At 48.0% G+C, this 13,868-nt stretch overlaps 1 protein-coding gene across 1 annotated transcript in view; it reads right to left on the bottom strand.

The window, feature by feature from the left end:
* Positions 1-13,868, bottom strand: part of RPRD2 (regulation of nuclear pre-mRNA domain containing 2) — a 43,995-nt gene that overhangs the window by 14,309 nt on the left and 15,818 nt on the right. The window contains 6 exon segments of the mRNA XM_061606780.1: positions 646-821; positions 1,787-1,913; positions 3,414-3,466; positions 4,752-4,829; positions 6,806-6,906; positions 8,931-9,060. Of these exon segments, the coding sequence (XP_061462764.1) occupies positions 646-821; positions 1,787-1,913; positions 3,414-3,466; positions 4,752-4,829; positions 6,806-6,906; positions 8,931-9,060 (665 nt within the window).

Below are 13,868 nucleotides of genomic sequence, written 5' to 3'. Positions count from 1 at the left end.
CGTGTGAACAAGCCTAGAGTGAATGCCATACAAAACGAAGGAAGAACAGTTCTGTAACAATTTAAGAGTGATAAAAATGCATAGCATTACAATTATGAACAGGAGCGTTTTGGCTAAGATAAGCTGAAACAGCCAGGCACAAGGTATTAAAAGCCTATCTGAATAAACACGTTCTTCAAACCTGCCTGGATGCGGGAAGAGAAGAAAGCCCAATGCATTTCCCCCAGGGAAGGTACTCTAATGTTTTGGTGCCATCACTGAAGAGGCTCTGTCTCTTGCACCTGAACACTGCCCTGCATGAGCCAAGTGTGAACTCCGGAACACAGCAAACACTCTCCTGGGTTACATGCTGTTAAGGAGGATCAGCGGCTGTAGAGAGGCTGGCTGCTCCTTCGTGACCAATCTTTAATACGTTTCTGGAGGAAAACCATCCCACGCCCAGAACTGAGTTTGAAAGCCACTGGTTTATAGCAAACAGGACTCCTGTTAATTGAGCCTCCAGAAGTTTGGGCTGCAACTCCCAGCAGCCCCACCCAGCAGAGCCATGCTGGCTGGGCTGATGGAAGTAGCGGTCCAAAGCATCTGGACAGCTCCAGGTTGCAGTGGAGGCAGCTTGATGGGGCGGAGAAGCCTCTTCATACTCACGTTGGCCACCACCTTGACTTCCTTATACTGCGCTTCATAGAATATCCCCGCATTCTCAAGCACTTCCGTCAAGGACGGGCTGGTTTTCAATTGCTTGTCCAGGCTGTTGACAAACTCTTCAAGCTTGGCGCTCGCTTCCTCAAACTCCTTGGAGAATTTCTTTCCTCCTGTTTTGTCTGAAAGGGAAAACAAGTGTTTTTTCGATTGGGGGGGAAGTGTGTGTGCGTGTCGGGGGAGCAAGACAGGCCTAACACACAGCATCCTTCAGAAAGACTTAACGACCGTAAACCTGGAGGGAAAGAGTGCCTGGGAAAAAACAAGTTTTAACATGAAAGCCTCGCTGCATGTCTGAAGCTGCTTGTTTTGGCTACACAGAAGAAACCAGCAGTGCTAATTTCTAACAGGTTCTTCTAAGTCATGTTCTTACATCCATGCCAGAGCTGCCAACCCCAAACTATGGCATGGATCCTTAAGAATTTACAGTGGGCAAGCAGATGCCCTGGAAAATCCACACAAACCAGGTGGGAAGTCAACCAACCTCCCTCCCTCCATTGCTGCCTGGTATGGAAAGACAGACTGCCTCTCAACCTGGAAGGTCCACCTTGCTATAATGGCTAAAATCCCACTTCTCAAAAGGATCCAGCAGCCCCAGGTGTTCCCGCTGCCGTCCTAATCCCCAGCCACATGCAAGTGGTTTCAGTGACCACCAGAATGCTGAAAGAACAGAACTGCAGTTCATCCACCTTCAGTCTGCCAAAAAAAGGTGGAATGCCACCCTTGTATGTTGGTACCCACAGCCATGAGCAGCCTTTTTAAAAAAAAAAAACAAGGTTGGCCTCTTACAAACAAGAGGCGGACAGAAAGGGGAAGGGCCGTTTCTCCGTGGCAGAGCATCGAGCAGAAGGGCTCATGTTCCGTCTCCAACGACATTTCCAAAAAAGCTGGGCGAGACTCCCTGCCTGAAACCTTGGAGAGCTGCTGCCAGTCAGTGCGGACAGTGGAGGATGAAAGGTCTGGCTGGGAATAAGGCAGCTTCCCATGTTCTTAAAGGGAGACAGGGGACAGGGCCTCTCTTCTGCCGCCTCCCAACTCCCTTCCGCTGTGGGGAGGCCTGAGGCGCTGCCCCGTTTGCCCAGCGTACCTTTTAAGCATTTCAGGGTCTCGGTGCTGCAGACGTCCACCCTCATGGTGGAGAGCTGCTTCTCCTTCAGCTCTATCTGGTCCTCAGAACGCTTGTAGCAGAGCAGCTCATCGACGAGGGACTGCGGCTGGAGAAAAGAGCAGAACAGGCCCCATTACTACAGAGCTCAGGACCAGGATACCTGAAAGACCATCTTACCCCTTAAATACCCAGCCGATCAATTGAGGGCCTCCTGCAGATACCATCTTATCAGGAGGTCCGTTCCGCACAACACAGGAAATGGACCTTTAGTGTGGCGGCACCTACCCTGTGGAACTCCCTCCCCTTGAATATTAGGCAGGCGCCATCTCTGCTATCTTTTCGGCGCCTTTTGAAGACTTTCCTCTTTCAACAAGCTTTTTAAGTTGAGACCTATCCCAGTGTGCATCTGTGCTGGAATTGCCTTTTGAGTTTTTAAAGCTTTTTTTAAAAAATATGTTTTTAAAGTTGTTTTAATATGTTTTTAAGGATGTTTTGTTGTAATATATTTTAAAAGTCTGTTGTTATGATGTTTTAAAGTGTTTTTAGTGCTTCTGTTTGCCGCCCTGGGCTCCTGCTGGGAGGAAGGGCAGGGTATAAATCAAATAAATAAATTACTCGACGCGGACAATTCAGTGTGTTCCAGGGAAGGGAACCAACTGACAAAATTAAAAGGGAGGGGAGTGGGGAGAGAAGGAGAACCAATGGCAAATGCTTTTGACACATGGGGGGCAGTGGAGGAGTCCTACTTCTGCACAGAAAGATGGGAAACTGTTGCAGTTGAGACGTTTTCCCAATATTGCATTTTTCTAGGTAACTTCCGTCCTGCTCTCTCCCAATTCTCCTTCCCCCGCCCCATGTGCAGTGCTGAACTCTGGCCTCTTGACAGCTATCTTGCCTGCCACTGTATTGTGCACAACGTACACATTAAGAATAAACCACATCAGAACAAGCAGACAGTGAATATGTCCAGGATTCAATATATTCTCTCTCTCCTCTCCCAATCATTTAAACCCTTAACGAGGCTCCAGATATCTATAGTTATGCCCTGTGGCTTTGAGCAGAGTTGTGTATTCAGTGGCTAACGTGGGAAGCTGCTTCCTGGAGAGGCAATTTAGCTGTTTCGTGGGATTGCTCTCCTCCAGAGTATCGTAGTAAGCTAAGCCCAAACCCCTCATTTGGTGGCTATGATGAGGGTCTTCTCTTGTTCCAGCAAAGAAAGAAATCAATACTCTCCCACAGAAAAAGCAGAGTGGATTTGGCTTTCATAGCTAAGCAGGTTCCAGATTAACAGAAAGATCCCCCCCCCCAAAAATCTGGCCTGTATATATATTTCTGCCACATCGCATTCACTCCCTCGCTGCCCATAGAATGTTAGAATGGATTCCAAGCATGTAGTGAGAAAAGTCACTTCTCAGGAGCCCACAGAGCCAGGGACCACAGTCAGTTCAATGCCACCTTCAAACTTGCAGGTATGGATCACTAGGCAGGGAACATCTGGGGCCCTCCAGATGTTGCTGGACTCGAGCTCCAACCAGCATCCCTTGTAGCCCCACATGTAGCCCCATATGGAATGGAATCCGTAAGACAAACAGGTTACTGGACTTACCCGGAATTCTGCAACGATCTTGGACTTCAGAGCAGCTTTTGGATTTGTAGAGGCTGTGGGGATGAAGGAACAACATGGTTAGAAAGGTGCCCGTTAAGAAGCCTGCAAGGACTATGCAGATGAGAACACCCCCAATGACACATGCAAATGCTTGGTGTGACATGCCAGGGAAGGTAACCCTACTCTGCCCACCAGCAAAGTGGGAAAAGCCCCCAGGAGGCAGCCAAGATTCCCACCCGCCGAGTCACAATATGGACACTTCACACATGCAGTGAGTCTGACGCACTGAGTTTGGCTGCTCCCCTCCACCAAGCTCCCCCCCATCGTACAATTTTGGAAGGTGTAAGAGTAGGACGTCCCTCACCCCACTTTGCCTCCCTGTATGAATCCCTGTTCTGAGCATGCCTCAGGAAATAAGCTGGCGCAGGGCAGTGACTCATGCAGAGATGTGAAAGGCAAACCTCTTGTGGGTGTAGGTCATTCTTTTGCATCGCCCCCTGTCCCCACCCCTGGCCTGGAAAGCAATGCCTTAGTTTCCTTGCTCTAATGTGCTGCTTCCAAAGAGGACGGACAGAATACTCCTTTCAGGATAAATGCAGGTGCTGCTTAGCAAAATGAAGACTATTCGAAGCACCCATTAAGTCTCTTCTCCTGACATAGGAACATAAGGTGTTACGGAGATGGGCTTTCGGCCTTGTGCCAAACTGTTTCCCAAATGGATCCAAGCCCCACTCCCAATTACTAGCCTAACCCAGGTGACAGAAGCCTTTCCTGTCTGACGTCCCATCATCATCTTCTCTTAGCCATTCAGGGCTTTATTGTTTGCATTGTTGCCATGTGCCAGCTGCCAGCACAGCAAAGATAAGCTGTTCTCCCGAGAATGCCAAAGACAGTTCATTATCTGAGCTCACTCTCTCCCCACTGAACTTCAACGAGTGGGCTATTTAAGTCAGTCTAGTCCACTGCTGAGAGATGCAGGTCCTTCGCTTCAAGACCAACCCGCCAGGCTTAAATCGCAGCCTGTATGCTCACTAACCGCGCCTCTCCATCTTTCCATATGCTAACATCAGGTCCCCAAAATGTCCCAACGCCTCTCTCATCTCTGCACACCTCCGGCTCATTTAAACACTGCCGTGATCACTGCACAATCTGAAGCAACAGCTCTCTTGGTGCCTTTAGCAAAGGATGTTGTGAGCCTAAAGACGACAAGGTACCGTGGGCTTCTGGCTTCTAAGGGGATGTGGGTTTGGGGGGGCGGGCGCGCGGATTTCTGTCCTCTGCTCCTCGAGGAGGTGAATATATCAGAAAGCTCAGACGGTTCACATGGGATTTCCTTACTTTGAGATTTCTTCCATGATTTAGTTGACTGTTTGCTCTGAGTTTCTTTCGGCTGCTTCTGAGTTTTGAAAGTGGAACCTGGAAAACATTTTTGTTTTGTTTTTTTCCCCCGCAGTCTGAGATTATGGGATTCCCTTTAGGAGTCTCTATGCATAGTTAAGATAAAATTTTAAAAAAGAGAACGAGAGCGACGGACACCAATAGAAAATCGGTACCTGCTGGCAGAGCGGCAGGAGACCTAAACCAAAAGCTGAGCTTACAATTTGGAAACTTTCAAGACAGCTCCTCTGCCTTTCAGGATTCTGTTCAAGCTTTACAAGGATAAAGATGGCAATCTCAAGGAACAGACTTACAAAATCAATTGAGTTTGCAGGCAGGACTTTAAAGCCACTTTCATTTGGCTTGTGAACGCAGACAGGAAGCCTTATGTCTATGGATGTCTGGGAGCTGAAACAGACCACTTTAAAGATTTGTTTCTAACTGAGCATAATGCAAACTAAATACTGAAGCATTTCACAGCTTGTGAATGGACCACTTCCCACAACATCTACTATTTGCTTGGTCCACCCAACCCAGGGATCCTGCAGGGAGCCAAGCTCTGAAGACCAGCAGGGTTTTAGATACCTGGAAACCAATGTTAAGAGATCTCTTGCTGTTGCAAGACAAGCCTATAAACCAAGGCGCTAATCCAGCACAAGTATTACAAGTGGAGTAGAACACAGTATCTCTAACACCAACAACCCCAATAAAAAACCACTTCAAAAATTCTGATGTCCAGGATTTATCATGCTACACCACCACCTCAAGGCCTGCTCATGAGGCTTCTGTGTGAGTGAAAATGCTATTCTATGGGCCAGTATGCTAAACATTTGGACAGAGGAGGATCCTACTTCTGTGAGGGAAGTGTGACTGGAGTGTAATGAATGAACTTTAGAGTGGGAAATGCTGAAGTGGAGGCCTTGCTGCCATGGCAAGCTAGACGTTCGTGTCCCTTGCTAGAGTCACATTTGACACTCCTTTTCGGAATATCAGAATACATACTCTTCTTGTCCCAAGAGCCTGTTTAGCTGCTGCACACACCCCTGGGACATTTCGGCTTGAACTTGCGCCTGGTGTAAGGGCGACAGTTGGTGGCACTGTCTTAGTTACCTTCTCTAGAAACAGTGATCAAATTAATGTAGCATGAAGCAGGGCTGTGGAGTCAGTACGCCAAACCTTCGACTCCGACTCCTCTATTTTTCTACTGTCCAACTCCAACTCCACCCAAAATTGCTTCCAACTCCACAGCCCTGGAAAGGGCTGTAACTGTCTCTTTAAATTGGAAGCTCTTCTAGGAGCATTTTTGTCGCTGCCTGAATATGCGCTGATCTTGGAATCACAGCATTTGTCTTCATCTGGGTCCTGTGTCATGCACTGACACACAAAATGTTTTCCGTCTTGGGTTATGGTGAAATGCTCAAATACAGCTGACTTCATGGGAAGCTTCTCTGACATTGTGAATTTATATTTTAAAAAATTTGTCAATCAAAATTTATTTTGAAGCCGGAGTCGGAACCTGTACATTTCTACCGACTCTGACTCCGCCCAAAATTGCTTCCGACTCCAACTCCACAGCCCTGGCATGAAGACAGCCTCTGCTTTTAACACATGTGGTGTTGTTGTAAGAAAGTTACAGAAAAATAAAATTTAGCACCGCTTTCCGTTTTTACTTCAAAGCGGGAGAACTCTGGCGACATCCAAATTCAACCCACCGCCTTTAAAAAATCCCTTTGGAGGTGGTACGAGTCCCCTCAAACAGGATAGAAATTAAAGTGACAAATAGAATAAGCAGAGTGAGCAAACTGGAGTAGAGTTCAGGATTCACTTCCCTAAGCAAAACTCTGTTGCTAACTTCTGTTCATTAGCAGATGCAAAAAGATGACAGCAAATGGATTTAATGTTAAAAGGATAAAACTTGGTTCTCTTAATCTCAGACTATATTCTGTCTCACACAAACACCCTCTAAAGTCTTCATCACAATTGCACAAGCGGGAAAAGAATAATTGAGAACTTACTTAAAGCTTCTTTTAGTAATGTGATGGTTTCCTCTGGATACACATTTCTGTCTTCCCAGATTTTAAAGATTCTTTCTATAGATTTGGAGACCGATGGATCTCTGAAAATGTCACAGAGAAATATGGAATGTTGTTATTGCATAAATTCGCCCTCTCTGATACGCATATGTAAGGTGCCAGAATAAGTGGAGGATGTTTTCTTTTTTTAAAAAAACAAAAAACAGATACCTTACCTTCACTTCTCTTTCAAGGCCAACAGCAATGTCATACAGGCCAGGGGGGTATCCACTGAAGTGGTTCCATTAGCACAGGGGCTTCTGGCTATGCAACAGTGCTTCCCCTCCCTCTCCTCTTCCCAAGCGCCCCTCAAATCCTGCTCTGAATTTCCCCCAAACTCTCCAGAGCAGATTGGGGGGGGGGTGGAGCTGCAGGGAGAGGAGAGGGAAGCAAAGTTCTGCTGAGCAAACAAAAATCCTTGCGCTAATGCAACTTACTTTGTTGGATGCCACCCACAGGTTGGTAATTTTCTGAAGGCGAGGGCAGTAACCAGCATCTATTTTGGCAAGTAACTAAAATAGGAATAACTGGATTATTCTCCCTTCCACAAAGGGGGGGGGGAACGGGGGTCAGTGAGAGAGAGATCCTCAACTGAGGTGTAACAGACCCAGCACGTCCTGCTCTGGGCCCTTCGGTGAAGCCATCTCAGACAAGGGCAGAGCCCAGAGCAAAACAAATCTGTGGCTGGGCCCCTCCTTAGTGCCTCCAACCAAAAGATGCCCTTCAATTCCCTGGTTTACAGACTCCACTGCTTAGATATGCTTAGGGTTGTGGCCAGGAGTGAAATCGACCCTCCTCCCTCCGAGGCCCCCCCATCTCCCTTGGTGCCAGGGTGCCACAGTCATGGTAGAATAGTCTGCTTCCCAAAACTATCTACTCTGGAGGAGAACCATTCAGACATATGAGCTTTGGTCTCAACTCAAATCTTGACACGCTACTGGAAGGAACCACAGCCCCCGGAAGGAACCACAGCCTTCGGAAGAGAGATGTGGACCCCTCCCCCAACAAAGAAAATGTAAACAGCAACGGGCAATTAAACTCATCAGAAGACTGAAGTGTTTTTCTGAAGAGGCAACTGACTTAAATTCCCCAAACTTTCCGTTCTGAAAGTTGACACGTGCTATGACACATGGAAAATGGACTGCCTTCAAGTCGATCCTGACTTATGGCGACCCCACGAATAGGGTTTTCATGGTAAGCAGTATTCAGAGGGGGTTTACCATTGCCTGCCTCTGAGGCTGAGAGGCAGTGACCGGCCCAAGGTCACCCAGTGAGCTTCATGGCTGTGTGCGGATTTGAACCCTGGTCTCCCAGGTCATAGTCCAACACTCTAACCACTAGACCACACTGGCTCTCTACATACATCTAAAAGACAAAGGCATGAACTTTCTTCCATACGCAATCAATTCATTGGCAAAGCTCATATGATTGACTAAGGTGTCTTTTAATCTGACAGTGCCCTGGCTCCTAATTAACACAGCCTGTCCTTCCGAAAGCTCAGAAAGGACAAACATCAGAGGCTTTAAATGCCAGTAGAACTCTGCTGCTCTTGCAAAACAAAGGGGCTAGATCAATGCAGTCAAGCTACATCTGAAAACAGGGAAGCTTACCTAAGCAAAAGCAAAGACCTCCCCAAGATCTTTCCTTAGGGCAGCCTTTACCAACCTGGTGCCCTCAGATATTTGAGGCTACAGTGCCCATCAACTCCAGCCAGCCCTGATTTAAAAGTACTGACATAAAACAAAAACCTGTGGCGTCGGAGCTAAAACTGCAAAACTATTTTAGATTGTAAGGTCTTCAGGGCAAGCCCTTCTCTGTACCCTGTAAAGCACTGGGGCACACTGAGGGCATCATCACCCAAGCACAAGGTATCCAAAGAAGAGCTTTGGCCGATTCCCTGCCTTGATACTGAACTTTCTGCTCAAGAAGATGTGCCCTGTTGCAGGGCCTGCACTCCTGCATGCCTTGCTGTTCACTCACAAGCAGACAAAGTAGTCATGCATCGACTTGGGGTTGGTAAGGAATGAAAGGACACTTGTAGTGTCACGAGACAAAAGTCAAAACTTACTTCACCAAAGCGGCAGCCTCCGGGAGCACTTCGGCAAACGTGTCACGGAACACAATCGCGTTTTTTCTCTTGCAGTTCTGGATGACATCGTTGGCCAGGTAAAAAAGGTTCAGGCGATGCGGAAAGCCAGCTAAGAAGAAGAAAGACGGTCAGTCAGTGTGCAACGTCCTGACCTGTGGGTTGGTAAGGCTCATTTGGCTGGCAGGCAGAGGTGAAGTCGCTGCTAGGCAGCCGTGTGGGGAGAAACGCTTCCCCATGATTTATTTTCTGCAGATATGTCTGTTTCATAAAGTAACAATGAATAGATGCCAATGGCAATTACAGTATTAGACAAAGCTTGGCAGTTTCAAAGCTTTTTAGTTTACCAAATACAAATAATATAAAGATGCTAGAGTAGACCACTCTTAAAGCATCAGAAAAATTTCCCAATGCAAAGTGAAGATTCCCAGATCCAAGTTATCCTACTTTGCATAGGAACACTTTCCAGAAAAAAAAAAAATTTCCCAGGGAACCTACATCACGACTCCTATGCCTACTTTACAGATGGAGAGCTGAGGTTCAGGCTGCATACGCACCATACATTTAAACACACAGCTTCCCCCCCAGAATCTGGGAAGTGTAGTTTACCCATCACAGAGCCACAATTCCCAGGCTTTTTTGGGGACAAGCTGTGTGCGGTCAGTGTATGGCACATTCGCAGCCACAGTGAGTTACGCTTCAAGCAATGGAGGACAAGCGAAGCTGTTGGGAAGAAGACCCTCTTAGCCTGGGCCTTCCTCCAACCTGGTGCCCTCCAGATGTTGCTGGGACTACAACTCCCATCAGCCTCTCTGCCCACTGGCCATGCTGGCTGCTGGAGTTCAACAAATATCTGGAGGGCCCCCAGGTTGCGGAAGGCTGGTCCAGGCAGTGTGGGTGGACAGTATACACCATTGTCTTGCCTAGTAAGCACAAGCATCTTTGCAGAGCTGACGAAGGCTCAATTTTAGATTCTCAGACGAGGTTGATTTTTCATTCCCACATACCTCAAAGATGACAATCACCACCCAAGTTGTTAATATTAATCTGCACTTGGCCCTTGGAACAAGGCAGGCTGTTAATCCAATGAAAGGACACCAACAAGGCAGCTCAGCCTGTGTCTGTTTGCATCTTGCCTCATCTTTCCACTCCAGCAAACTCAGAAGCAAACATAACATCCAGCAAGTTCTCATTTATTCTGCTACTTATTGACAACCCTGCAACTGCCTCAGACCAAATGGCTCCCTGTCAAAAAGCCCAACAGAAAAAACAACGCCACAGGAGCATTTTGAAAATGAAATTTGCAATTAAGAAGGATTTTGTGCTCATCATCTGATATGTTGGAGATTCTGGCAGATCAGATTCTCAAACTGGACGATGCCCCTGCTGTGTGGGCCTTTGCAATCCTACACAGCAGAGAGATGCAGTGAAGCCATCCACTCTCTGGAGACCAGCCAGACACCAATGGGAGGGGGAAGGTGACTATAAAGAACCAGCGGCACCCACCAAGGGTCCTACAGGAGGCCAGAGGAAGCCAGGAGAGACACTGGAGTCCATCTTATAAGGAGATCTACAAGGAGCTGGGCTAGGACCAACTCAGGCCAGTGTTGTCTGCTCTGAATGGCAGTGGCTCTCTAGGGCAGTGGTTCCCACACTTCCCCCCCCCAACAGAGCACTTGAGAACTTGCTGAGGATCTCAGTGGACCATGGATTTTTCTGCTCCCCACAGTTCAAATTGTAATATAATGAAACACATTATAAGACATTTAAAAAAAAAAAAACCAATATGAATACTCAGCGTGATAGACGTGCCACCTCCCCTCTTCAACCATCAACCACAAACACGCTGGGCCACCGGAACGAAGCTCACAAACCACGGGGTGGCCATGGGCCACAGTCTGGGAACCCCTGCTCTAGGGACCCCACAGAAATCCTTCTCTGTCTCGCTTGAGATCCTTCAGCTGGGAAGTCCAAGGATTATTTTTTTTAAGTCAGATATTTGAGAGCACACCTATGCATCTGGGAACCCCGGGAGGGTGTGTGTGTGCAAATGCTATTCGCAAGGGACAAGTAGCAGGCAAAGCTCCTCAGTCCTTTCTCCCAGCTCCCCCTTTGTTTTCCCCGACAGGTTATTAGCCACACTGTGGGAACAAACAATAAAGCTGCCTTACACCAAGTCAGGCCGAAGGTCCTCCTAGCTCCGTATCGCTTATCCTGACCAGCAGTAGCTCTCCAGACGGTTTCAGCCCTACCTGGAGACGCCGAGGACTGAACAGGGGACGTTCTGCATGGAAAACAGATGCTCTACCAATAAGCTACCGCCTTTCCCCCAAAGTGGGTAGGTGAGGAGCTGTGGCTCCCCCCAACCCATCACACCTCCACCAGCTTTGCAGCAGAAGAGGAGCTGTCAAGGTCTAGCTCCTCCCTTGCAGACACAGAGTAACGCCCCCCTCCTCAAAGAGGCGGTGCTACAATGAAGCTCCCTCTGTTTCCACACACGGCGGCTGCACTCTGTGCCATCCGGCACTTTCGGAGACAGCTCCAAGGGCATTGGCGTGAGCGCCCCCAAATGTAAGCCTGAGAGGTGAGCCTTGTCACCGAACAGCCATCGTCGATATTGATTTAGCAGTGCGAGACACCAATCAGTGCGGTGCAACAGTCCATGCTCACATCCACTCCCACAGCAGCGTTGGGGACAGGGGGCAGGCGACCTTGGAGGGCATTTCCCCTGCATTAATCCTGCCCCCAGAGCAAACTCCTGGTGCAAGAAGCTTCTGCGGCATGTCGCACAGGCACTTCTGGTATGCCCCATGTCTCGTTTCAAAGGGGAGCAACTAGAACTAGCTGTTTATTTTGCTGGGCCCAGATACTGCTATGGCAACATAAGAAGCAAGAAATGCATGCAATGCCCTCAAAGCTTTCAAAGTTAGTCTGTGCTCTCTCAGAACACAAGGGATGTAATCGGCATGGAACAGAAGTAACAGCACCGTACCAAACTTCGTACTGTAATGCAGGAGGATGGGGAGCCCCAGCCTGAGGGCCCATGTGGCCTCAGCACTGTCCCCAGGCCACGCCCCTCAACAGTCCAGCTTGCCAGCACTCTCCTTCTGTGCTTCGGCCTGGCTGGAATGTGCCCCTGAACCACAAAAATGCCCACCTCAACAGTGTGTGGACGTAAGGATTTTGCGTGGCTGGAATGTGGCCCCTTGAACAAGAGCTAAGAGTCACATCTGTTGCTCTGCCCACCCCTGCTAGAATGGAAACTATTGATTTCCAAGCTCCAGGGAGACCTCATCAAAACTACTAGGGCTGCACAACAAAGGCTTGCCCATTCCCCCAAGTCTCTCCAGTCGTCACACCTTCGGGTAGAGCCTGAAGTGGCAAACAAGCAATTGTTTTAATTAAATATTTATGTTTTTTGCAAACCGGCTGTGCAATCTGTGACGTGATAAAGGGCGGTTTAGTAAACAAATTAAGTAGAATAAACTCTGCAGATGATTGAATGTCAGGGCTAGCAACAGCTTTGCTACTTCCCTGGCCTTGCACTGAAATTTTATTATCTGCCAACCAGGCACAGAGACGAACGCAACTGTCTGCTCTTCATGGTCTTAACTACTCATTAGTGCAAACTTAAGCATCCTTTTGTGAATCTGAGTATTTAAACTGGACTTTCAAGGAAGCTCACAGAGACCAGTCCCCAAAGCCACTTTACCGGACCCTGCCAGTCCTAGCGAGGGAGCTGCCTTATACCAAGTTCGGCCACTAGTCAACTTAGTACTGTATTGTCTAGGCTCAAAATTCTCACACTCTCCTTACTGGAATTTTCTTGCCAATGTCATCTCCCACCCTATCCAAAACAGGGAACAAACCAGGGTCTCAAGAGACCTGGTCTGCACACACTACAAAGCCATGGCTAATTAAATATGGATTATTAAACAGTGGTTTGTTTGATTGTCTGCCCTGGCCCTTGTTTACTGCCCAACAAGCCACAACCATGGATGGAGCACAGAACTCATGTGCCACCCTGGGCTCCTTGTGGGAGGGAGGGATATAAATTTGATAAATAAATAACATAAAAGTAAATGTAAACTCCTTTTCAGAATGCAGGCCTGTTAAGCTACACTGCTCTCAGCACTTCAGGTGGTAATGCCATTAGATCAGAGGAGTCGGAAGCAGCTCCAGTAAGAACGTCAGAAGGGGGCCCTTCTGGATCCAGCATCCTAGGCTCACAGTGGCCAACCAGATGCCCTAATGGGAAGCCCCCAAGCAGGATACAAGTGCAAGAGTCTGCTCCCGCTGTGGTTCCCCAGCAACTGGTATTCAGAGGCATCCAGCCTCTGATCCTGGAAGGTAGCACGTCATCAACGAAAGCCTTATCCTCCAGTAGATGTGTCTGGTCCCCTCTGAAAGCCAACAAAGTTGGAGGGCATCGCTACCTGCTGTGGCAGTGAATTCCACAGCTGAACTGCGCACTGTGTGAAGTCCTGTTTCTCTTTCGCTGCCCTTAATCTCCTGCTCTTTGCTTCACCATCACTGGATGACTTGGGACTAGTATTGGGAGAGAGGGAGAAGAGCTCTCCTATCCACTTTCTCCACACCATGCGTGATTTTATAAACTTCTCACTATTTACTAGCCGTTTTCTAGACTGAAAAGCTCAAAATGTTTTAATTTCTCCTTATGGGGGGAGGTTACACAAACCGATCATTTTGGTTGCCTTTTTCTGAACCTTTTCCAATATCCTTTATGAAGTGAGGCGACCAGAACTATACACATATTCCAGTGTGGCCGCACCGTAGCTTTGCATAGCAGCAATTTTATTTTCAACCCCTCTCCTAATGATCCCTAGCATGGAATCTGCCTGTTTCACAGCTGCCTCACACCATACCTGCAGACGCTCCGAAGGGAAAACACCTTCTAGG

This window comes from Rhineura floridana, chromosome 22 (genome assembly GCF_030035675.1).
Source record: "Rhineura floridana isolate rRhiFlo1 chromosome 22, rRhiFlo1.hap2, whole genome shotgun sequence".
Classification (NCBI taxonomy): domain Eukaryota; kingdom Metazoa; phylum Chordata; class Lepidosauria; order Squamata; family Rhineuridae; genus Rhineura; species Rhineura floridana.
This window is presented reverse-complemented; position numbering and strand designations above follow the sequence as displayed.